The sequence below is a fragment of the Scatophagus argus genome, chromosome 8 (genome assembly GCF_020382885.2).
Source record: "Scatophagus argus isolate fScaArg1 chromosome 8, fScaArg1.pri, whole genome shotgun sequence".
Classification (NCBI taxonomy): domain Eukaryota; kingdom Metazoa; phylum Chordata; class Actinopteri; family Scatophagidae; genus Scatophagus; species Scatophagus argus.
Genome location: NC_058500.1, coordinates 2,539,202 through 2,564,981, shown reverse-complemented (window position 1 = coordinate 2,564,981; position 25,780 = coordinate 2,539,202). Strand labels below are relative to the sequence as shown.

The following is a 25,780-nucleotide window of genomic DNA, read 5'->3' as shown; positions in this document are numbered from 1 at the left end:
ACACCTTATTTCCCTTTGCTGTTCATGAATCCCTCTCCTAGAAATTTGAAAAAGTTGAATTTGCTGATGTGGGAGTAAATGTACTGACATTTTCACTAGTAACATTTTGTGCAAAACAAGTTTCTTGTACTGTCAAGCATATTTTCTACACATCTCTATGAAAAAGCATAGAGACTAGTTGGATGCTTGTGCGGGTGACGTTTTCATATAAACCAGAAAAGTGGATGGTATTATCTGAGTATAATCCACACTGAGCATCGGCCTCGTGTTGAAGAAGTTGAATGAGCTCTTTCCTTTTAGCATCTTGTCTCTAGCAGTGCGTCCAGCCTGTTTGAGGCAGGCCGTAATGGAACCAACACCAACTTTCAGCATCAACTCACAACACAAACCAACATGCTGCTCTGAGTTTAGGCTGATTTGGTTTAATCCACGTGTGTTTCTCTGGTGTCTCTGAGGTGTCTGACTCCAGCTCTGCCGAACATCAGAAGGCAAAACACAGCTGTCATGACAGCATAAGATGTCAGCATGGTTTTAACAGCCTTTGGGAAATCAGGATGTGATGTCACTGACTGCCCCCGCCCAAGATGGGCGTAGACCAGCAGACGTATCTCGGCGGCCTGGTGACCCTGCAGCCAGCAGTAGTAGACACCTAATTAGGAAATGGGATAATTTAAGCAATTTTAATGACACAATTTGGAATCATACACACACATGCACACAATTTAAAAATATTGGCAAACAAGACAAACTGGCAATCAAAACGGGAAATGGGTTTCAGGGTGACACAAACTATACAACCAACACATCACATCACAAGTAGTTTATGCTGACCTGAACTGATACATCAAAGGCCAGCAACATTATGACATAAAGATAATGAGTTGGGAGACTAATGCAATAATACAAAGTTTTCATAGGGTTTGTCCTGGCTGATAGACACGAGTTCAGTTCCATTACTGTAAAGAGTAGGCGGTACCTGAGTCCTGGGTTTTCGCAGGGTTAAACACCAGGTGGTGTCCGGCGTCAATCAGCAGCCTGGGTGCCGTGGTGCTGAGGCTACGACCTGCCGAGTGTTCCCATCGGTATATGGGTTCAGATCCTCTGTCCCAGGCCACAGCCATGTTGGGTCGGGCTTCGGGACAGCCCAGGGTCAGGACATGGTCTGTGGGGTGGTTTAGGTAAAACACTGGTACCTCTGCTGGCAGGGAGGCAGAACTACAACACACAACAGGAGATTCATTACAGGCTTTACATTTGTCTTTAACAGTTACACTACTACTGCAAACTGTAATGATGGTGTGAGTGCAATAGGATGATATCTTGTCAATATTAATAATTTTCTAAAGAAAATATTGACGGATAGTTGAAACCGTCTTAGGGTAGAATACTGTGTAAAAACTGGAATGAATCAGATTTGGAACCTTCTTGCAGTAACTTTGACATTACTGTCTACAGTCAGGTAATGAGGTGAATCAAATTTCTTTTCAAACATCCTCCTCCTCTCCGTTAATGTTAATGTATCTTGAAAATGAGGGTTAGTGGGTATTCATGGTTCCCAGAGGATCGTTTCATCCAAAATGCTTTACAATTTGCCGATAGCAGGGAGCTACCATGGATGGAAGCGTTTGTCGAATGACTTGGATAATCAACTCTACCGCCATGGCCACAGTCGACCCACCTGTCTGTTTACCTGTCACCTGTCTCACCAGTAGATGAGTAAACCTCCTCATACTTATCAAAACACTTACTTGTAACCAAGAAATGTCATCAGAGCAAGGATTTTGGAGGATCGAGGAGCTTGAGTTGGACAGGGCACTTGACAGCTCGTGACTTCGAGCTTGGCTCCAAGTCTGTCTTGCTTCCGCTGTGTGAAAGTCCTGGGCACCGCACCTGAGCCGCATGACGTGACTGTCTGATTGGCCCGTCTGTAGCGTACATGAAGGAGGTGGGAGTGCATGTAGCAGAGCCCGACACGAACCTGCTCTCCCGCTACTCCACAGCGATCACAGACTGACCAGGGTCGGAAACCGATGAACACCTGATACAACGGCTGAACAGAGCCGAGTCCTTTCCTTTCTTTCATTTTCTTTCCTGTAGTTTCTGGATTGAGCCTAGGAGAATCAAATCACAATATGAGTCAGAGAGTAAAGTTTCGGCCACTTCAGGTCTCTCAATAAAAATAAAACAAAAGGTGCTGCTGTTTTAGGTAGAAATAAGTCAGCTGAGGCAGCTCTTCCAGGCACCTCCAACTGGTTGGAGACCCTGGAGTAGAAGGCAAGCTCACCCTTAAACATCTACAGCAGTAAAATGTAACAGGTAGGTACCACAAGCACAGACACAGACACAGTAAACCCTAACACTTTCTCTGTGTGGCCCTCAGTGTAACATAACACCAACTCTCTCTTGGACTCATGCATACAGAGCGTTTATCTTTTTATGTTTTTAAAGAACCGCTCATTCAAACTACTGCACCCTTGTCAATGCACTTTGTGTTGTCCTCAGCAATACACCCACCAAGTATGAAGTTGGCAGAATGAACTGTTGTCAAGAAAAATCAAAGGATATAAAGCGAGACAGACAGATTTCTTCCATTTTAGTTATATGTTGATGGGAAAGTTGATAAGCCTGTCTTATCTACAGCTTTCACCCAACAGAATGCTCATGTGGGAGGTAAGATGTGCACCTTTTAACAGCAAACATAATCAGATATTGAACATGACTGGTGTGAGGATGGGATGTCTTCATAATGCTTGCAGATACATGCTAAGGATGTCCACACAGAATTAATTTTGGGTGTTGATACATGTTCACTGGACAGCAGTGTGGGAAAATAGGCACATTAATCATCGTCAGTGTCAGCTGTAATGTCACAGTCACTGACTTCTCATCTTTCTCATCACCTCTGAACGAAGCTGACTGTGCGTGCCTCCTGGATATCCAGGTCGTAACCATAGAAGAAGTCTTTGTCAGCGGAGCCACAGATATAGATGCCTGAGTCGTCAGGACCAGCCCTGAAGATCAGCAGGCTGAAGAGACGGATGGAGAATCGGCTCTGTAGGGTCCCGCTGTGAGGAACATGCCTGGGGTCCACCAGCTTGTTGCCATGGTGATCAGTCAGGGCTCTGGTCTCCTTGGAGCCGTCCAGATGTTTCCTGAAGAACCACACGACTGAGTGGACCTGAAACACACAGGGAACTTAATGACCGAAATACATCTGTTAATGGTCATTAATGTTGTTCAGTTGATCAATACCACAGACTCAAATTACTTTTGTAGATGCTGAGATTAAAGTCTCTCATTCTGCCTCAGAGACAAAATGCAGAAGAGATTCTCTCATTAGTGGTTTTACACAGCATCCATTTAACTGATTAACTCTTCTACTTTTTCTGCTTTCTTGTACAGATGCTGACTGGAGGCTGTGGATTGCAGAGCGGCTTGATGATAACCCATTTGCACAGCTGGTGTTGTACAAAGAGAGGAGAGGCAGTGTTTTCTTGCACTGTCAATAATTCTACAACACACAAATATTTGTGTCTCATAGCACGGTCTCGCTTGACTGTGCATCAACGTGTAGAGATCACATCCCCTCTTTGTGGCTTTTGGTAAAAGGCTGATGTCAAGAAAACCCGAACTACCTTGGGCCAGTGTAGTATTTCAGAACACGGTTTAATCTACCAGATGTTTTCCACACCACCTAAGTCAAATTAAAGTAAAATCATAATTCATTGATTGATTGTAATAATATCCTTTACGTACAATATTTATTCTACAGGTTACCAAATTCCAGTTAAGCCAGGAACAAGGGCTCATGTCTTCTTCATTGTATCTTGGTGTACTCAGTCTGCAATCTCTTATTCTCCCAGTGTTGTAAAAGTGTTTATGGTTGCTCCTGTTACCTGTTGTGGTTTGCAGTGGCAAGGCAGCTCCACAGTGACTCCAGACAGGTAGGCAGCATTGGTGAAGGTCAGGAAGGCAGGACAGGCTCTTCTAGCAAACACATCCTGCTTGTCCTCAGGAGCCTCATAGCTCCACACCTCAGGGCACAGGACGATGAAGAGGATAAAGAGGAGGAGGAGGAGGAGGGGAGAAGAGGATGGAGGAGGCATCGAGCTTCTCTGAGGATAACGAAGGTCCTGCTAAAGTTACAACTTCAGTAAACTGTTTGTCACGTCAGAGCAAGTCTTATGGCACACCTGAAGAATGAAGAAAATTTCAAAACACAACAGGTTTGATGTAACCCGAGGACTCATGCTCTGTCGTCAACGCAAACATCTTTCTTGAGGTGGGGGGGGGGGGGGGGGGGGGGGTTGATGGTGTTGTGTCACCTGGACAGCTGTTCGTGACCACTTCAACCAACTGAGTCACTGTAGAGACCACCAGGACATTTCTGTGGCACTGAAAGCAGATAATTTGTAGGAAACATCAGGCGATTTTCCAGCTGTGTTTGTGGTGACAAAACCAGGTATTTTAAGGCCAAAAATGATAAAAAAAAAATCATTTTCTAATCGTAACCAAGTGATTTTTGTGCCTAAACCTACCCAGATAAGCACATTTTCACGACACACAGTACAGTGCCAACCACAACCTCGCAGAGCTGCATGGCTGTAGACTCCTGTCTCGTTGCTGAGACATAACCAATCAGTTCTGTTGGGCTAGTTTTTTTGCTGGTTTCAAACATTACCTGTCAACAGTTTGATGCACGGATGTGAAGAAAACGACAAAGAAAGGGCTTCTTTACTTGGCTTACGTTATTGTTTTTGTGCCCATTAACACACAGAAACAACACTCTTCTGATGCCCTTTGCCTCTTCAGTGCACCTCGCACAGCAGAAGACCAGCAGTGACAGCCGTCTCCTCTCCGCACAGCTACAAACACATCATAATCCAAAGCTCAGAGTTTGTGGCTGTGAGGTGAGCGATGCTTTGTACACTTAATTCATCCTACACATCTTCACAATGCTGCCGCCGGCTGTCATATTATAAAGCAGAAATAAATGAGTGCAATGATGCGGCTCCCTGCTGAGCTGCAGGTCTGCGTTTCATCAGGCCTCCAGTGCGATGACTGAACGCAACACGCTGCTGCTGCTGACCACCTTCACCGCCTGCAGACACGAACAAGACTCATCTGATGTAAACTGGCAGCTTTGGCTGAAGGCATGTGCTGAAAGATGACTTCACTGTGTGTGTGTGTGCGCGCGTGTGTGTGTAAACATTGGGTACAGTAGTTTTAGGGTTTTCAGAACAATACAGAAGGTGTCAGGGCAGCAGGATGACTAACTGTGTGTTCAGGGGGGTAAACACTTCAGATGACACATCCCTGCTTTCTATCAGCAAAATGCAATTTAGTTCATTTTCAAAACACTACAAATTCAGTTTAGAAAACAAAAACCAGGGACATTACGAGGCCTGAGTTAGATCTGGTCTGCTCCTGACAAGCAGATGCTCCATTTGGCAGTCACACGTTTTTATTTTCTATTATTTTTAACTGACAAATTGTCACACAACAACACATGAAGCTGTCTCACTGGCAGACCTGATGTTCACCCAACGCTGACAACAGAGGCTTGATTTTAAAGGGACAGTTCACCCCAAAACCAGAAACACAGTGTTGTTCCTCTTACCTATAGTGCTGTTTATCCATCTCGACTGTTTCGGTGCGAGATGCAGGGTTTTGAAAATGTGGTGGAGATGGTTACTCGAGATGACCACAGACCTTGTTGTGGGTAGTTTCATCGAGGAATTACTTTCTTTCCATATCATCAGGAAGAATGGTGCATCTGCTCACGGATGAGAGCACTGCTAAGGAAGCTAAGCAAGCTAACAACATTACAGCTTTACAGTCGAGAAGCACAGCATTAATGTTTACGTGCCGAGTCTCTCGTCCATGTGTGGTGATGCAGTAAGAAAACGAGTTTAATGTAAACCCCCACATAAGAAACATATATTTTTGACTTGTGGGTGAACTGCCCCTTTAATAGAAAAAGTAACATAAGGAGGCAAAAAAAGACACCATACACGGCAGGTAACACTGAACACTGACACTGCATGCAGACACAGACAGTTACAGAAAAATACAATTTTAGGTAAAGAGACGCTCTTTTGCCAATTCACACATGCTGTATGTCTGTAATCAGGAGGAAATCATTAAACTACAACTAAAAAAACAAAGCTCAGAAATGTCACATATTTAAGTCATCTCATATTTTCAAAAGCTGCTTTATCTTGAAAACTTTTCTAAATGTCAGGATGCAAACACGTTTACTTGAAATAAACTTTTGTTACATTTGAAATGTTACGATTTTCTGAAGAAAAAACTGATTGACAAAATTAATATGTGTGACATTTTTATTTTATGGTGCTTTTGAAACAAGTCGATCATTATGTCTCCTACTTACTTTGGAAAAAAAAAAAATCTTTTTCTTCCGGAACATTTTGACATCAACATTTTCTGTTGCCTTCACTTACCTGCTGTAGTTGAGGATTTCAGCCAGACGAGCTACAAGGAGCCGTTTAATTTTATTTTTTCTTATTTTTCTTTTTCTTTTTTTTTAGGCTGGTTTTTGATCCCTTAGTGCTGCAGCTCTGTTTTACTGTGAAGCTTCACTCAACTTTCCATCAGCATGGGGGTGAAAAGGATCATGACTGAATTTTCTTTTTCTTTTTAGGTGAACTGTTCCTTTAAGATAAACCTAAACCCCCCCCCCCCCACACACACACACACACTAGGAGATACAGAAGACGTGTCACTGTTGAGCTTTTTCTTCCAAACATCATCTTTTTTAAAACTCTCTCTGCTTCCCCTTGTTTTGCTCCTCCATCGCTTTCTTTATTCTTCCTGTCCATTAGCTGAGGCCTTAATGTAAACATCATTTACCACCTCTCATCACTGCCTTTCCTCCATGACATCCATTAAGTCAGTCGTCCTCCAGTCAAGTCGATTTAGCTGCAGATCTTTTCCCAAACAACCTTCTCTTCTTGGTTTTCACCTTCTGTCCCTGCCTCCTCCTCCTTTTCCTCCCTCCTCCCCAAACATCTCATTCAGCTCACTCATTCATCCTCTTCCTCTGCATTCATATACATATATCTTCAAGTAACCACTAACATGTTTACCAAATTCTCATTACACCCATCACTAACGCAACACGTTATAATGAAGATATTTTTAAAGTGTGCGTAAGCTGAAATTCTTGTGGTTTGTGGTGGTAGAGGAAACATGACAGGTCTGCCAGTGTAGAACACAAAGAAATGCCAGAGCACAGGCGTAATCACAAACAGCGCTTTAACATGTTAATAAAAATCTATTTTAATCAAAAGTACAGGCAGAAATGAATTTCATGGTAAAAAAATGGCCACGAGATGTGAAATTCCTAGGATGGCAAACTCTTTATTTACCTTTACAACAGTGACATTTTGTTCATTCCACCAGTCAGAGGAAAGAATTAGTCTGCTCACTTCACATTTCTCACCGTGTAAACCTGCAAAAAGCAGCATGCAGGCAGTCTGGTGTTGCTGCACACAATGAATTATTGCTGAATCTGTTTGCCTGACTTAAACGCAGTAAAACCGGGAACATTCAGTTTACACTGAACTCTAAACTCTGCGTTCAGTCTGGCTGCTTTCAGTTGCCCCGAAACAAAACATTTTTGCTTTCTGGAACAAGAAACTTTTTCCTCCATTTATCCTTCCTTCTCTTCTATCTTCTCCTCTCCAGCCCAACTTTTTCCTTCTTCTCACATCACCCATGAAATCATAGCATTCGTTGAAGCGTCAAATGGTTTTCGCTCCTTCAGCCTTTGTTTGCCTCTTTCCTCTTCTGTATTTCTCTCCCTCTGAACTTCCTGTGGGCACAGCCTGTCCCCATCGGACTAAACATGTTAAAAAACTGAAGTCGCACTGCTGAACCCTACAGACGTGTTTATATAACTGACTTTTCCACTACTGTTAAAGTTTAATCTAATGACATCTAATATGCAAACTTCTCCCAGCAGCTCCTTCTCCTCCTGCTCCCCATTGGTTTTCACAATTAAACTGAATGTCAGTTCAGCCTGAGACAAAAAGTCCTCATTGTGAAATATTCGTATCTTTTGAGAATTATTGTTGATTTGGTCTGAACGTCAGTCTCACCATCAGTTTTAATACTGATTTGGTTCTCTTCGTACAGTTATTGAAAACAAGCACACATTAAAAACGCAGACATCTTGAAAGTGGTTGTCTCTTGTGTTGACAGGGACGAGCTGAGTTCACAGGTCAGGATGTCACTGAACGCACCGTTAGGGAGCATCCACAACTGAGAGACAAGTGACAGACACACTCAGTTTCTCCAATGAGAAACAAGTGAGACAGCGTGATGACCCTCTGCTGATTGTACTCTTGATTGTACTTGTTTGTACTCTAAAGAATTAAAATTTACATCAAGTAAAAATGCGACATGAGAAATGACGCCACACTGCTGAACTGAACCAGTCTGCTGCTGTCATGTTAGCATGGTTTGTTAGCAGAAACTCTTGGCCGGTGAGCCGCTCTGCTCGAGCAGTTGGCAGTCGAGCTGCTTCGATCAAAGGCCAGTGAAGAGGAGCTGCTGAAGGAGGAGGAGGAGGACGAGGAGGAGGTGTTACACATTCATTCGTGACACACTCAACGTTTCCCAGCTGGTCCTGTGGAGCCTTTTCCTCTGGGGACTTTACATTCACTGAGGACAGTGAAGTTTGTAGCTCAGTTCACCAGAGCCTGACTGTGACTGTGACTCTTTTGGACCGACTGCTTTGACATGTGGGGATGAAGGATGAAGGATTATAATCTTATGCTGCCCTGTGATCTTAATGAGGTGACATGGATGATATGGATTTTTTTTACAGACCAAATTTTTGTACTTTGGAGAGAAGTTCATGCACATCTGAGTCTGACATGTAATGAGACTACAGCTCTAATAAGATTTGCTCTCTTAAAAGTTGTAGACTTTTCCTTTTGTCTAAGAAAACCATGAGAAACACACTTAAATGTCAGACTTCTTCTTCTCTGCCTTTGACAGTTTGCAAACCAACAGACAGTGTCCATACTATAACGCTATGAGAGTTTAAGTCATTTTCTTGAAAGTAGAACATTGTTTTGTTGCGTTGGACGTATTGCCAAACATTGCAGCCGTTGTGGGGCACAAAGAGGTCACACAGTTTAGTACTTTCATCCATGACGGCCGCTTGTCCGTACTGTGTGCCACGGAAAACACATTTTTGTTCGACGTTTGAGCCATTATAGAAAAGTGTGTCTGGGAAATCGTTCAGCAGGAGCGCTAATGGATGTGTGCAGCAGGGACACACGGGAGGACACTGTGGTTATGCTGCTCCTGACTGCGAGGGCGTCAGACAGCAAACCCTTCGTGGTCAAATAAAGGCGGGAGGCCGTCTGTTTATTTGTATTCAGAGCAGAGAGAGAGCTCGGTGGTTTAATCATGAAAGCCTGTTCTTCTCCTCTGCAGAAGCTGCTCCGTTAATGGAGGGCTGATACGTTTTGGGAAAAATCATCAGCTGGCTGAGGATGAAGCCTCTATATGAGGTCATTACCAGATTCTGTGGCCGTTGGATTTGATGGAGTCCCGAATGGTACGACTTAATAGAAAACAGTAATGTGGTGGTGGAGGGAATATGGACACTTTGTCCCCACCCCTCAGTACACAGCGAGGTTTCATTAAGTTGATTTATGTTAATAATAATGTGTTGTAAACTCAGACCTCTGCCCCCACATAAAACATTGAGAAAAATAAAGTCTGCTATTTTAATTTTTAAATATCCATAATCCTCTTATCCCTCATCAAATGTATCTGTTAAATCACGCCTGCTTGATAAGATATTGATTAGATATTGATTAAGCATTCCGAGAACATCTGTGAGAAAAAACGGCTCACTGCAATGAAAGGTGCAAATAAGAGAAAACGAAAAGGCAGGTTAATGTAAGATTATTTGTTTTAGTATTCTGCCTCCATGATGTCGGTAAAGAGGCAATACGCTAAAAATACACACTGAGCTTACTTTATTTATAATCTTTAATGGATTTGTGTCATAACTGCAATATTTTTATAATTCGGGCAGCCAAAATGCACATAATGATGTTTTTAAATTATCTTTGACTTTCACTATTACAGTTAATATAGAAATCAAATAACAATGATTAGTATTACCTGTGCAGCTAACCAACAAATCAAGAAGAAGTCTTTAGTGTCTGAAATGTTCTGACTTTTTCTCCAGAGCCATTTATTTGACATATTCCCAACAGCATAAGAAGAAATGTTCGCGTAACCATGTGAATGGGTCCACCTGGATGCTGCTCAAACCACAATCAGCAGCATTCAAACACTGCAGCAAAGGTCAGAGAACAAAGTGAGCCCACGAGACAGAGACGCCGAGCAGGGAGTGTCCTGAAAGGTGGCTAAAGAGGACTCTCAAAAGAACAAAATGATGCAATTCTGTGTGGGTGGAACAGAGGGATGTCGAGTGTGTGTTTAGTGTTGTTATAAGCCGCCAAAAAATGTCGCCATGCATCCGTTTTCCACAGGTTGGCTTGTGGTGGTAGGAAACTAAGCGGGGAAGCTTAGAGGCAAAGATGTGGCAGATGAGGGTTCACACTTTCAGAGAGTATCTGCTAATATCAACGTCCCTCAGGGGCAATTCTTCTTTCACCAAGAGAAGAAAACTAACACACACACAAAAAGACTTACAAATATCAACCCAGTTGGTTCAACACATGTAAAACAACAAAAACGAAAGAGAAAATCCAAACAAAACTGTTTAGTGGAAAACACATGGAATGAAAACAGGACGAACACTGAGCCACAGACAGGTGCCAGCAGACACGAGCATGAACAGGTGTCTCATATCACCTGGTGGAGGAGGAGGAGTCAGGCCAAGGGCTGCGTTCACATCACATATATGAGGAGAAAAAGCAGGAAAAGGTTGCAGTGCTGAGGAGACCCTGTGGAAGACAGAAGACACATGCTGGACAGAGAAATATTAGCTCTCATCTGTTCTCTGTTTGCCAACGATCCATGTGCGTAAGAGCCGCTGGCCAATGATAAGTCTGGGTGCCTTCAGCTCTTCCATGGTTTGAAATGCTGACATTAAGTTGTTGAACACAGCACTTTGTGAGGACCAGGAAAAGTGAAAGATTTACACACCGTGTCGTCATCAGTGTGCATCTCACATGCCTTCATGCCTTCACAAGCTGCACATGAGCTGCCGTTTCTCCGTTCCTTCTGCAGTTTATCTACAGTTTAGCCTGTTAGCGCGCCTCTTTTTAGTGCTCTCTGCCTGATAGTTTCTTCCAAGTCAGCAGCTGTTTCAGGGGTTTGCTAATCCAAGGCTTATGATTTATAAAGCCTGTACACATTTTGCAAAAAATGTAAATATTTTGACAGAAACTGCTGATACTTTGTGTCAGTTTAGAGTCCTCAGACCACACTATGGCGTCCTTGTGCTCCATTCAGACCACAATTAAATAAACAGAGATATGATCAGAGGTGTCTGGAGGATCTTTGTAATAGATGCTTCCAGAAAACAAACAGACTGAGAGACAGCAAAACAAATAAGACGGAGAGTCTTGTACCATTTCTACACACGAAAACTGATGGAAGAGTCCTGCCAGCTTTCTCACCTCCACACACCTGGCCAATGACTCCAGGAATACAATGTTCTTGTTGATTCATCCGTTTTGAAGTTGCAAAAGTTGTTGAATGCAGCACATTACAGTTTTAATGGAGACAATCAAGTTTCCGTTTGTGCTGTTTGTCTGCCGTTTGCTTTGGCTGTTCAGCTCGAGGCTGTTGTGTTAATGTGACGATACAACACATTTCCTTGGACCAACACTGTTTAGTAAAACACAGGACAGAAAACAGGAAAGCAAACCATTAAAGGAATAATTCTGTCTCTCTCTCTGCTTCTGCCTCCTCCCATTCTGTCTTTCATCGTTAATCTTCTCTTCTCCACTTTGCCACTAATTATTCTTAATTAGTCATAGCTGCTTCTATTTTTAGACCTGTTAATTGCATGTTCGCCAATTAGTAACTAATACCTATGAGGACATATTTATGTTTGCGTGAACACACACGTGGGTTTGCATCGTGTATGCAAATGTGTGTTATGTGTTTTGCCTGCTACTTAAATGTAAAGGTCTGTTTGTGTGATGACAATTGTGTGTGTGTGCGTGTGTGTGTGTGTGCAGGGTTCAATGAATGTGCCCCCCCCACCTCATCCTCCAGTGCCTGGAAATGATTTCAGTGTAATTGTATTGCTGTAATTGCCTCATGGCGTCAACTGAGCGTTCCCATTATTGTTCTCAAACAGAGCGATCATGTGACATCGTAGGCAGAATTACATGCACAACCCTTCTGTGTTTGCTCTTTGCAAACCAACAAGCACAAGGACTTTCAAAGCAAATATAATAACCTCTCCTATTGAGGCGAAACTGTCATGCAGACACGCTGCAGGTAAAGCCGGCCTGTCATACAGTCACAGTGGGCACACTTTTCCTTGATGGTACATAGTGCTGTCCCACTTAGGCTGTGCTCACAGCGCGAGCCTCCTGCTGTGCTGCAGTGACAGTATCACAAAGAGGACTCTGATCTAATACATCACAGTGGAGAACAGAGAAGCACTGCTTCTGCCTGTGAACAACCCGGTTCGATGTCGGTTATCAAAATGCATCAGTTTCTGTGGTAAACTTGAGTCATTCATCGATGAATAAAGTGTTATGTTGGTACCAGGCTGGTAAATCGATTGCATGCGATCTTTCAAAAAGGGGGAAGCTGAGGTCTAATTTAACTGTGACAGGAAAACTGGCCTGAAGTTCTGACGGATCTGCTCATCCGAGCTGACTTTTCACAGTTTACACGACCTCTTTGTGCTCCACGTTCACTGCAGAAACACTCCGGACTCTAGAGACTGTGAGATAGCACGTCACACTGTGCGAGCTCCATCAAACAATGTCTGACAAGGTGTGTGAGTTCAGTGCTGTTACTCTCACTGAAAAATGGTGTCAGTGTCAGATTTCAGCTGCACAATCATCATCGCAAAGACGATATCAACGAGATATCTATGGAAAAAAAGTTTTGATCTGCATTCACGCCAAAAAATTTCCCACATAGTTTAAACTCTCACAGCTAATTCATACTTTGCTGCGAAGTGTGAAGGTTTAAAGCCACCATGTTTTGCACTGTTTTCTTTTTTCAGTTTTAGTTCACTTGCGACCTAACAGGTCAAAGATCAGCCAGACTACTGTAGCAGTGAATCCCACAGCATGAATACAAATCAGCGCAGATCGATTTGGCAACATTCCCTTATGCTCATCAGTCAAAGAAAATAATTTGAGAGTTCATGACCTCCTGTAGAGGTCAAATGTCAAGATGTTACTATGGAAATTTTGTCTTTGCGTCATATCAGCAGATGGGGGAGAGATTTATGAGTGTAACGGTCACATTGGCCCTCTGGGGAGAGCTCCAGCATGTGTGTGTGTGTGTGTGTGTGTGTGTGTGTGTGTGTGTGTGTGTGTGTGTGTGTGTGTGGAATAATAACGGGAGCCACAGACTCTGTGAGTGTACGTGGTATATCAGTGAACATGCTCTGAGTGTACTTCACTGCTACTTAAAAATATTTGATCTTCTCTCAGCTTATTGTTTTAAATTCACCGCACATTTACTGAATGGTTCAGTTTCCCTCTCTGCTGTCACTGCCAGCAGCAGCAGCAGGCAGCTGTTTCGGTCAGATAAGCTCTGATAAAACCCACCGTACGCGACCTGCCCAGCACCAAATGGCAGACAAAGTCGGGTGGTGAACAGAGTGGAGCATCTGGCAGCTGAAAAGTCTCATGTTTCCCTCAAGAGTTGGTGGGTACCAAAATGGAGCTAAAAGGAGTGTAAATATTGGACGGGTTCATCAGGTAGACACAACCATTATTTCAATGGCATGATAACATAGCACAGCTCAGTGTCCTCTGGATGTGTAAATAGACAGTTGTTTGCTAACACTTTAGCCTGAACAGTATAATGACTGTCAGGGTTTTGTGTTCTTCAGTTCAGCATGTTCACCTTGTTTTCTGCACACAAGTGGTCCACTAGTGCCGCATTCAGACAGACCGGACAGGATATAGGAGTGTGCTCTTAATGCTTGTCCAACGTGGGCTGAATCTTGGCCTCTAGACTTCATCGACCGCAGTCTTTCCCCAAACTTTACCAAATCATTTTTGTGCCAAGATCCAACCAAACCTCAACCAAAGTGTTGTCACATCATAACACAAATTTTCAACAGTAATTTGTAACGGTTCTGGAAGGCACAAACAATGTCATCCTGCTGATAAGAGGCATTAGATCCCAAAGCTCTCCCATGAGTCCTTGTACTTCTTTTCGGTAAGAAATGGTCTGCACTCATAGAACTGGCCACATGGATCCCATTGCAAACATCATGGAGTGTTAAAATAACTGTATAAAGAAAAACAAAGAATCCTACTCCTAAATGAAGGAGCAAGTTAAGAAAGAATACGTGTGATCTATTTTTAAAGGAGTTACAACATATCAGTAAAGCATACGCTCAAAGCAGGCACTTTGGGTAAAAGCCTCTACTAAATGGACAGGTGCAGCTAAATGAAAAGCAAAGTGGGAAGTAAAAGAGGGCTTTAGAGAGCCAGGAGTGCACAGAAATGGTGTGTAGCAAATGGCAGAGGAGAAAAATGCTTTTAAAGGGGAAGGAGGAAACAAGAAAAAAAAAATCTTAAGAAATAAACAAATGGAAGAATGAGAGAGGAGCAGATGAGAGAAATATGCAAAGTTGTGTAGGCAGGTTTGGGAGTGGGGGAAGTGTGAAAACTTCTGCTGAAAGTTAAAGAGAAGCTACAAAGGGACAGAGCTGTTATGTAATGAAAGGGGAGGAGGGGAGACATAATTAGAGACGGACACATATATTGGTATTATATCCCACTCTGATTGTCATGACATACCTTACATATGACCCACATTTCCACAGGTTGTACATCAGTGTGTATTTAGTTAGTATATTTGGCAAGTGATTCTTTGCACTTTATCCTGAGATTTAATTGTTTGTGTGATGGCCGAAGTGCGTCACCCAACACGCTGCCATTCGCCCGTGTGCCTCTCATCCTGACCTGCACGGTACTTTTTCCCTTCTGCGGCCGATAACACTTCTGTGAAGTACACTTCCTTTCATTCAGGATGTGATCTCCAGTGTCAGGGTGAAGGTCCTGCCACTCCACCCCCCTTATGGCTTTCTTGCTTTGCAAACTGTCGCAGTTGCTCAGGTTGTCTAACACTGATGCAGATGTATTTACATTGGAAGTAAATTACAGCTTGTCATGGCTTTAGACAATTAATAAACTTGCTGCTCCATCCAAAACTGGATGAATGCCATCTCTCCAGGTCTTCCCCCTGAAAGTCTGCCAATGATCTTTTCAAAAACAATCTGCAGGAGACACTCCTCACACAGGGAGAGGCTGTCTTCAGCTGCCACTGCGCAGCAAATCCAGAACAGAAATGAAGGCTGAAAACCAGTGACCTTCAGTGCTGAAAGAGTAACATTGGGAAATTGCTTTAACCTTTTTCCACTCATAGTTACTTCAAAACCCATTACCAGCAACTCTGAAAAACTATTTGAAAAGGTCAAATTGTTTATGAAAAAGTCTCAATCCATTACTTTTTACATGAACTATGTTTTACCTGCACAAAATGAAGAATCCACAGCCATGGTGTAGTGGTTTCTTGGCAGTGGGTATTCTTTCTAAATTACAAAGTTTTTGCATAACAAAGGATCAATACACTCACTGTTTTTACTATATTCATCCATCTTCTCACCTCCTCTAAGAGCTAGCTGATCATGGAACGACAGCAAGTGCGAACACACTTATTCATGAGTTTGTGCTGTAGGACCCCGACACACCACACTAACTGGCCCTTGTGCCCTTGTTGGTGGTATTTTGGCTAGTTGAGCATGTTCTAACAGTGGCGAAGTAAATATAATTTGACAGCATGTTTAACAACAACACTATCTAGCTGCCCAACCAATCCACCTATCCAGTCACTAATCCCACAGATTTTCAACTACACTTTCACTTTCAGATGGAGTGTCACAGTTGCCATCTAGTGGTGAGGACGAGGAACTGAAGGACTACGCTACGGTGATGATATTCGGATTGTTTTTCACATCATTTACTTCTGATGTTGTGGTGTCCCTGACACCCGTGAACTGACAGTTCAACTGGAACTGCCTAGTGGGTTATAATTATAAGGAATAAATGAAGACCCTGCAGCTGGTCCATGGTATAATATTTTTGTTAATCGAGAAGAAGTAATATTTGAAGATTCTCATATCATCATTTTTTGGTCACACTTGTAGATAAATATTGAGTGCACTGATTGTGAATTGGGATTTATAACGAATAAACTGACTGATCCACTTATCCCATGTAAGGTCTACCTAACAGACAGTCAAAACACTAGAACAGTGTGACATACATGGCCATCTTTATTTATTCATTTCATATGCAGAGAAAAATATACAATTTAAAATTCAAGCTTCAGCAAAAAGTCTCTATGCATTGACAACAAGCCAGCTAGCATGATAGTTCAGTCCGCCGTCTGCAGAAGTTAATGTAGCTACAACCAGAGTCATGTGATACAAACAGCTCTGTCACCTGAAAATAATGACAGAAGAAGTTTTGTATTACAGCTACACTGTGTGGGTGGGAAAAAGACAGTGACAGTTCTTTTTGGAGTAAAATTTCTTTAACTTTTGAGCCCTAAGAACTGTTTCATTTCATGACTCGGGCAGTGAGCAAAATGCAGTCCACAAGTAATACATAGATACAACCAGACAGTCTCCTGCACAGCAAAAAACACTAATGCACCACTGTTTTTCTCTTTAGATAGCAATAATAGTAATAACAACAACATCAACATTGTATGTTTTTTTCTTCCTCGATTAGGATTTTCATTTGACATTCATGTGGTCTGTAAAATGTAAACTGATGAAAGGAATCTCCCTGCAGTCGGATGCAGGAGGTAACAATACGTACTGTTACGGGTGGTGTGAAATAGTTTATACACCAAGAATAACAAGAGAAAGAGGTCAGACATTAGATGATGATCAGAAGCATGTTTTATACTTTTACATAAGTGTAATATTCAAACAGAATATTTATACAGAGCTAACAAACAGTAAAATTATGCTCACTCTGCCTTGTTGAACAGAAGGATTTCGCCCTCTTAGAGTGCTCTTCATGTACATTTGTGCTACAAAACAAAACAACAGAACCTACCAAACAGCAATACAAAATATCACTGCGTTTTCAATGTTACGGTGACAGCTAAGCACAATGAGCCTCACAGCTGCGTTATAGCTCCATAAAGGTGAATCACATTGAAGCCCATGTCACTGATGTTATTTTTCCTACACAAAGTCTGCCAGGTTGTACAAAAGACGACCGGTATTCATAAAACGATCTCAGACAGGCACACTCAGATAAGTTTTAAAAACATTTTCCAGAACTGATGGCAAAGAGAGAGCGCAGATTGAACAACCTGTGTCATATCTCAGTTCAACGTTTTGCTCCTTCATTCCATACCCAGTAGACCTCCAAAACAATAATTTCCTGCCGAGCCCAGAGCAATGTGTCCTTATCGTCAAATGATTGCCAGTGTCTCCCAAAACAGCATACACTATATAGACCAAATGTATCAGGACACACGTCTTTATCATATCAATTCAGGTGTGGTATGAGGCTGTTTCTCATTGTCTGGGCTCGGCCCTTGACTTCCAGTGAAGGGAAATCTTAATGCTTCAGCATACCAAGACATTTTGGACAATGCTATGCTTCCAACTTTGTGGCAACAGTTTGTTGAAGGCCCTTTTCTATTCCAGCATGACTGTGCCCCAGTGCACAAAGCAAAGCTCCATAAAGACATGGTTGGATGAGTTTGGTGTGGAAGAACTTGACTGGCCCACACAGAGCCCTGACCTCAACCCCATCCAACACCTTTGGGATGAACTGGAACGGAGATTGTGAGCCAGGCCTTTTGGTCCAACATCAGTGTGTGACCTCACAAATGTTCTACTGCATGAATGGGCACAAATTCCCACAGAAACACTCCAACATGTTGTGGAAAGCCTTCACAGAAGAGTGGAAACTGTTAGAGCTGCAAAGTGTTTAGAATGAGATCTCATTAAAGTCCCTGTTGGTACGATGATCAGGTAGGCCAATAGTGAATGTGATTGTTGGAGAATACTAACGAACTTTATTTCTCAGGCTAAAGATGGCTGTTTTAAGAAATACAAATTCTGGTTTGCTAAAGACTCCTGTCCTCTGAGGCTTTATGAACACAGATCTGGAATAGTATAAACTAACAGCAAAGCACCAGTAAAACTAGAACACATTTTATCCAGCCAGAGAGCGAGCTTCAGTAACAGACTTGACTTCATATTTAAGGCAATGTAAGTTCATAAAATTGTTCCTCTCAAACCAAAGATGGAGGAAAAAAAGAAAATGAACACATTTATATGTGCTGCAGCTACTATGCAGCAAAACTACACACGTACATGCTGATGGCAAACCATAAGCCTTCACGACAACAAATGTCGTCAGCTTCTTTAAACTCAAAATGAATGAGTCAAAAAATTAGTTAAAAAAACATTTAAAGACATTTTAATCAAATCCAAACCAACCCAAATGTTACGAGGAAACACAAATATAAAATTAAAGGGGACGCCAACCCTCAAACAGAATCCACAAGCTAACTCCTAACACCTCATCAGTTTAACTGCCTCACTGCAACTGCAGACAAATGCTGAAAACCATCAGAGCAGCGGGAACACCTGAAGGTTCAAAGTGTGTAACTTTGAAAATATGAAATGAAATTGTCACTTTGTTTAATTCCTTACAGTGAACACAACCTCATATAGGACTTGTATTTTAAAGTAAAAATGTCTTTGTGCAGTGCTTGAAGAAAGGTGGAAACAGATTTTAGAAAATAATTTGTATATTGTTGGGCCTAATTTCATGCTTTCATTATAACTTTGGTCATCCCAACATTGCCCATTTAAACACTACTGCAAATACAACTGATAACAAAACTTTAAGATTTAAGATTTATGTGAAGGGCAAATAAATAATACCCGCATAAAAATGCTCAAGTTTCGTGCTTTTGCACGAAACTTGAGCATTTCAGAGAAAGAAATTTCTCTGAAATTGCACTTGAGCAATTTCTTGTTCCAATTTGGTGTCCCAGAAGATGAACAAAAGTTGAACTGATGTGTCTTGTCCAATGAGAACACGTGACGTGGCTTCTGTTTCAGGGTTAATTTCCACTTTAAGACACTAAGAAGAGAGAGAGAGCCCCTTTGTCCCTTGGAGGGGGGTCAGAGCACTGTGACCCCTTCCTCCTGCTTTGCCACTGTGGTGCCGGGAGCCGAAATGACTCGCTGATAACACCCCTACCCAATCCCGCCCGAAGTAAATATCACCAAAAACACCCCCAATCCCGACACAGACCCCAAACCCCATCAGTTTCACCACTGATTCCCAAACCTGACAGCAGCTACAGACCTGGGAAAAACAGCTCATCCAGATGTGCCATCTTCAAAACATCTGTGATTAGATCGCCTCTGTCATGTTCGCTTTGCTTTTATCCAAGATGCCTAATTACCCTGCTGTGTGAAAATGAAAGATTGCAGGCAGTGGATGCTTTGTGTGGGGGTGAGGAGGGATGCCATCTGCTTTCGCTAAATGACCAAAACGCATCCCCTTTCGGTGACTAACAGATGGACCGCAGGTTCCGCGCAACAAGGGAACTGGAGCCGATGAACAACTGAGAATAATTACATTGCGTCAGAGCTTTTCTATTTTAGCAGCTCACCTTGTTCAGGCTTTATGGCCATAAAGCCCCACTGTTAATTGCACACAAGGTGGTATTTTTCTGCAGCAGGCACAAGAATGTTTTAGAATATTTATGTTTGATGCTCATTCAACACATTTTAGTTTCTCTTAATACTTGAACAACACGGAAAGAATCAAAACTAGGATTCAGTAAGAGCTAAAACCAGGACGCAAAATCAGATGAAACTGAGTGAAATTGATGAACTGCTGGCACCAGACAAGGCAGACTGTGCGACTCTGCTCTCATGTTCGATCTTCAGTCAATCTTTATTCCAACTGACGAAAACAAATTCATGACCTCTAAGGAGGTGTCTTGTAAGGAATCATATGTTTAAATACGTGTGTGAAAGAGATGCTTGAACAGGCTTTAATGGATGCGCCATTTTTCTCCAGGTCATGTTAAAAGATAATATTTACGGCAACCTTTTCAAGTCTGAGCTGCAAATTTGATATGGATACATCTATCCTTGGACACAGGCTGATGTGTGGACCTACCACAGCCATGCACTGTCACTCATTTTGAGCCCTAAAACACAGCAAGAAGAGGAAAAGGAATTCCTGATTCTCTTGATTTCTTGATTCTTGAGTTTTTGCTGCTCTTCCGAGATACAATCCCACCCACCCCCAAGTTTCCGACACCCAACAGGTGATCGTATAAAGTTTTCAAAAACCACACAAACTCTAAGAAACGTGTTTTAGGACAGGATTACTCAGGCTTGTTTTGTTGCAGGACACATTGAAAAATGTTGCTCCTATGAGAAATAACATTCATGTGACCCATTCTGGGTCCATGGACACAGTTTAAGAAACATTGTTCAAAAGCAGCTTGTTGCACATTGTTCTTTTCTTTACGACAACTGCTGTTTACATTACGCCTCACTTCCTGTCTACATTATCAAATGTCACATTACACTGTGTGCCCATTTAAGTCCTGAAAAGGGCTCAGCAGCATATTATCACCATGTAGATCCATTTTTAGAGAAACCATCACAACATAAGACTCCATACTGAGATCAGTGTGGGAGACAGAAAATTTTGTCCACCGCCTCCCCCTCGAGGGAAAAAGTTCATCAGCTGATCAGGATATAATAAACTGTAGTGAAAGTGTTCATTCTCCATGTCACACTTCCAGAAAGCTTTTGTCTTCCTTGGCAAGTCTTCAGTCTGTGGTCCTTAGTGCCAGATATTCCACATATATATATCATTTTTACAATAACCAAAGTAGCTTTCAGAAATTTTAGTATCTATGGCTCCCACTATTAATCCTGTGTTGGTTATATGCTCTCTCCAATTCCCAGTCACGACCCCTGCCTAATCATCACCCAAGACCAGAGTTGGGCATCTGTATAGAGATGCAGCAACTACATAACAGCTTCAGTTGGCAGATCCAGTTTCTGTAGGTAAGGCTGTTGTTTTAAGCGCTACAATAAGTATCAGATAATGCCGTCAGCTGTTTTGTGTTCATGTCCACCTCAGCATAGTTGCATCCCTTTGCCAGTCTGACTGAGGTTTCCCAACATCAGTACATCTGATTTTTGTTACCTCAGTGGGGTCAGGGCCATAATCATTCCAAGATCCAGGATCCACAGTGGTTCAACCTCCCATATGGGCCACCATCTTCTATGAAGATGTCCACTTCCATTAAAGCTTTCAGTGCATCTTATCCCCTCCACCTGTGTAAGCAACCCATGAGTCCTTTATCTGTGTCATCCCTCTGCTAATTCTTAAATTCTTTTCCTTTCGACTCCATTCTCCTCATCATCTCCCTCCCCCCCACCCCAGGCCAGTCTTCTAGTTGGGGGGCGGGGGGGCTCGTGCCGCTAGAGAGCTGTAATCTGAGTCAGTTCTGTGTTGGAGTTCCCTGTCCCCTGAGTCTCTCGCCTCTGTTGGGGGTCTACCCCCACCAAGGGGAGCTCCACGCCTAGTCATGCTGGATTAGGTGTCCCTCCCCCGGGCCCCCCTCCATCTCCGGCCTTGCAGCTGTACGCCGCTGCCACCTCCCTAGCAATGCTCCTCATCCTCCCGGACTGCTGCGTGTCAAGGCGGAATGGAGATGGGTTGCAGAACTCGCGGAAGCAGCGCTTGAAGTTCTCATCCAGGAAGGCGTAGAGCACAGGATTCAAGCTGCTGTTGACGTAGCCCAGCGCAATGCAGAAGTGCATCAGAACCAACGTGAACAAACTGCTCAGGTTGAAGCCCAGCGACTGAGCCAGGACCATGATCTGAATTGGGGTCCAGCAGACAACAAATGCTGCCACCACCACCAGGACCATCCTGGTGATGCGCCGCAGGTTGCGGTCCTTTTCCTTGGAGCCAGAGAGGATACGAACGTTGCGCAGGCGCTTCACCATCAAGCTGTAGCAGATGCTGATGATAGCAACAGGGATGAGGAAAGAGAAGAGGAAGACACAGGTGCCGAAGACAGGATCCCAGTGACTCCTGGGTTCAGGTAAAACCACAATGCACTCAACACCTAGAGGCATTGGAGAAGAGGAAGAGATAAAAAAAAATGTTAGAAAAAAGCATTACAGCACAATGAACAAGTAGGGTACAGCCTTGTATAGTGGCAGAGTATTTACAGGATGTGGCATAAAGACTAATCTGGCCAAATAAAATACAGGTGACCAAAACAACTTTGCTGCGTAGGGTGGCTGGTTAGGATGGACCCAGATGCATCCCAGACTACAGCACATCTTTCCAAATAAATTATGTGGATGAACTGACCACATATTGGGAATGTTCACTTTCAAACAGATTAAAGCACAAACACTGTGCCAAAAGTCACATGATACTGTATTTTGTCTTTGTAAGATATGCTGTGCATTTACGTGTACTTGTAAGACATTATCACTGTGATTACATTCACGTAATTACATTCATGAGACAACGAGACTGGCTTAATCAGTTTGTCATCATACTGTTTGTAGCTTAAGGAGGATGAGGAGAGGGTAGCAGGAGGAAGACAAGATGATAAATGTGTCTGGAGCTATAGAGAGATCAGAAGAGGCAGGCAAAATTAAAAAAAGGAATAAATAATGATTGTAGAGTTTTAGAAGAAGGTGGTGGTGGTAAGAGAAATACACAATTACACAATTAAAAACTAAAATGTGACTACAGGATGTTACACTAAAATACAAAGAGGATAAACAGTTGCAAAGGATGATAAATGAAGAATACATTTCACAAAAAACACACCTGCATTTTCAGCCTAAATCACAAACAGCATCCCATTCTTTCCGATGAAACTGAGTAAATTCACTTTGTTTGCCCACATGAAACTCAGGCAGTGGATTTGGACACTGGAGGAAAATCCTCTTCACACGCCGGAAGCGATGAATCACAAATTGATGAGAAAACAGAAAACTGCAGCTGTGAGCGACTGCTAAAAACAAACAGCGAGCCTTTCCACCAGCTAATAAGAGGAGAGTTGCTGCAGAGCCAAAGGCTGCAGTGTTTACTGACCTCATGATGGAAATCTTATGAGCTAACCAGAAAAAGGAAAACAATTTCTGTTACACGATGAACCTTAAACATGCATGTGTGCTCACTCGAACGTGGTTTGATTAGGCAAACCACACACGACATTTTAAAAAGCCACAAATGTCAACCTCATGGTGTCATTCTAATGGAACTACCAATATCCAGGGTGTCCCATACATTCACTGATCTGTCACGGCCCACCGCAATATCAGTCCTGCCTGCCACAGTTACATTTTCTATTTTTGGAGCTTTGCACCCCCGTGTCTCTCTCCCTGACCTCTCTCTCACTCTCACAAACACATCATGAGTTTCCTTCACACTTTAGTTGAGCGGGCAGCCCGTCCCAGAGAGCAACGCCATCTGCGATCGATTAGCTCGTGGAAAATCTCGACTCGCTCTACCAACCCTTCCTCCTGACACTCACCCACCCAGTAACACTGTGAGTCTGTGGGAAAACTGATGCTTGGAGTGAATGTTGCGCCAGTCTGTTCAGTGGATGTTGAGATACACTATGTAGACAAAAGTTCTGCGACAAGTGACCGTTACCTCAACAGGGACTCTAATGATATGACAATCACAGCTGCAAAGACAGCTTTGCAACTGTCTCAAAATAGTGTATTTGACTGAGAAAGAGAAAACGTTGACCTGCTGTTGGCACTGCAGGAAACATCAGTTCACTGAAGTATTAGCACACTTGCAGGGAGCTGACTAGTTTGGACCAAAGTGATGGACCGATCGAACAACTAACAGTCATGGCTATAAACAACAACAAATCAGAAATTCAATTCCCATTTTCAATACAGTGAAATCTGGTGAATTTATGGCTTTGACACACGTAGGGGAGTCATCATCACTAATGTTTCATTTTCATTTTCTCATCATGGCGCAACATTGACACCATTTTACATTTTAATTAAACTTTATGCATCATACTGTGGTATGTTTTTGCAAAACCTGTAAAAAAATCTAATTAAACACAGCTGTTTTAGCACTTCCTCGAAAAAGCTGACATTCAGAACTTGAGAAGTATAACTTATTGAACTGCCTCAGCAGCAGTTTAAGACTTTATTGCTTAGTCAGGGATGGGAAATAAAAGACAGCAAACCAAGCACATAGAGAGATGGGAAGAAAGCAAAATCTCCCGTGCATAGACTGACTTAGTTTTTTTGACAGTCAGTTTTTCAGAGAAACATCAAAATGATCCAAAACAACAATTAATTACATTTTAGAGGTCATGTGGTTCTGGAATTTCTGCCATTAGGTGAGTTTTGTGTTTTAATCAAAACTCCCGAAGATGTTTGCCAGGCCAAGAAATCAGACTGACTCAAAATTTAAATAAGTATTTAAAGTGTAGCACGGCTTTGCTCTCTGTCTTCCATTTAATAGTTACTGACTGCACGAAAATGATGAATTTGTGAAGGTTTACTCCCACTTAAAATCTTACCGTTTCCTGTTTTGTTTTGGTTTTTACTTTGCTGAACACTGAAACTTTGGAAATGTTTTTGTCTGCTTTCTCACTGTAGAAGCGTGTTTTTGTTTTGAACCAAACCTGCTGGCAGCAGGCAGGTAAGGCAGGGCACACCTGCACGTGCACACTTACACACACACTGCGCACACACTCGAGATAAAGCCAGACGGAACTAATAGGAGTAGGAACTGCTGAAAGAACTGTTGATCTATTATTTCATTTGGTGGCTGCTTTTATCTGGTGCATCTCGCAGGGCCACTGCACTGCGCTTGATTTACAGTGTGTGGGCGTCCTCAGTAAAAATGGAAGCCGTAGCCCGGGCTCCATTACCGCCACGCTGCAGCCATTGATCAAAAACACAGTAAAAGTCTGTGTGAAAGGACAGGAATAGGAATAACCTGCTTGATAGGGCGGTGAAGTTTATGTGTTTTATAAACATTTCTGTCCCCTGAAGGAGAATGTGGAAATGGAGGACAAGTTTTAGACCTAAAGGAAAACAACAACAACAACAAATGTGACCTCCCAAGTCACTGTTTTGCAAGTGTTAAGTCTCGGTCCTTTACACACAAGTCCAAACAGGACAGCTTTGAGTGAAAAGATCAACAAGTCTTACGTCAAGTCCCAAAAATCCTAAAGTCTTCTAGTCCCAAACAAGTCATAATGCACTTTTCACCATTTTGAATGACCTTTGTGGCCGTTCGAGTACGGATTTCGCGTACGCGTTGATAAATGACTGAGACAAAAATGCGTCGGAAACTCTGAGCCTATTTTGTTGTTGTCAGTTGTTATCAGTTGTTTTCAAGTCAAAAGGCTCAAATGAGTCACTGGTGAAGTTGAACCTAAAGTCATCAAAGTGTGACACGAGTCCACACCTCTTTGGTAGATTTTCTCATTTCTAACCTCTTCTCACCTGTCT

At 42.6% G+C, this 25,780-nt stretch overlaps 2 protein-coding genes across 2 annotated transcripts in view; both read right to left on the bottom strand.

Annotated features, from left to right (window-relative positions):
• Positions 1 to 421: 421 nt before the first annotated feature.
• Positions 422 to 4,225, bottom strand: LOC124063360 (Ig-like V-type domain-containing protein FAM187A). Its single transcript, XM_046396947.1, has 5 exons — positions 3,897 to 4,225; positions 2,901 to 3,178; positions 1,749 to 2,111; positions 977 to 1,215; positions 422 to 649 (listed from the first exon to the last, which is right to left on the bottom strand). The coding sequence occupies exons 1-5, from the start codon at positions 4,104 to 4,106 to the stop codon at positions 423 to 425; spliced, it is 1,317 nt and encodes a 438-aa protein (XP_046252903.1). The 5' UTR covers positions 4,107 to 4,225; the 3' UTR covers position 422.
• Positions 4,226 to 20,545: 16,320 nt separating this feature from the next.
• oprl1 (opiate receptor-like 1) overlaps positions 20,546 to 25,780 on the bottom strand; it is a 64,941-nt gene continuing 59,706 nt past the window's right edge. The window contains exon 6 of the mRNA XM_046397168.1: positions 20,546 to 22,389. Within this exon, the coding sequence (XP_046253124.1) occupies positions 21,842 to 22,389 (548 nt within the window). The 3' untranslated portion in view covers positions 20,546 to 21,841. The remainder of the gene's footprint in view (positions 22,390 to 25,780) is intronic.

Coding starts and splice junctions, on each gene's coding strand:
- LOC124063360 (XM_046396947.1), bottom strand. CDS start 4,106: ATGCCTCCTCCATCCTCTTCTCCCCTCCTCCTCCTCCTCCTCTTTATC. Junction 2,112..2,900: donor ACAGTCAGCTTCGTTCAGAG/GTGATGAGAAAG, acceptor TGATTCTCCTAG/GCTCAATCCAGAAACTACAG. Junction 650..976: donor TGCGAAAACCCAGGACTCAG/GTACCGCCTACT, acceptor TTTCCTAATTAG/GTGTCTACTACTGCTGGCTG.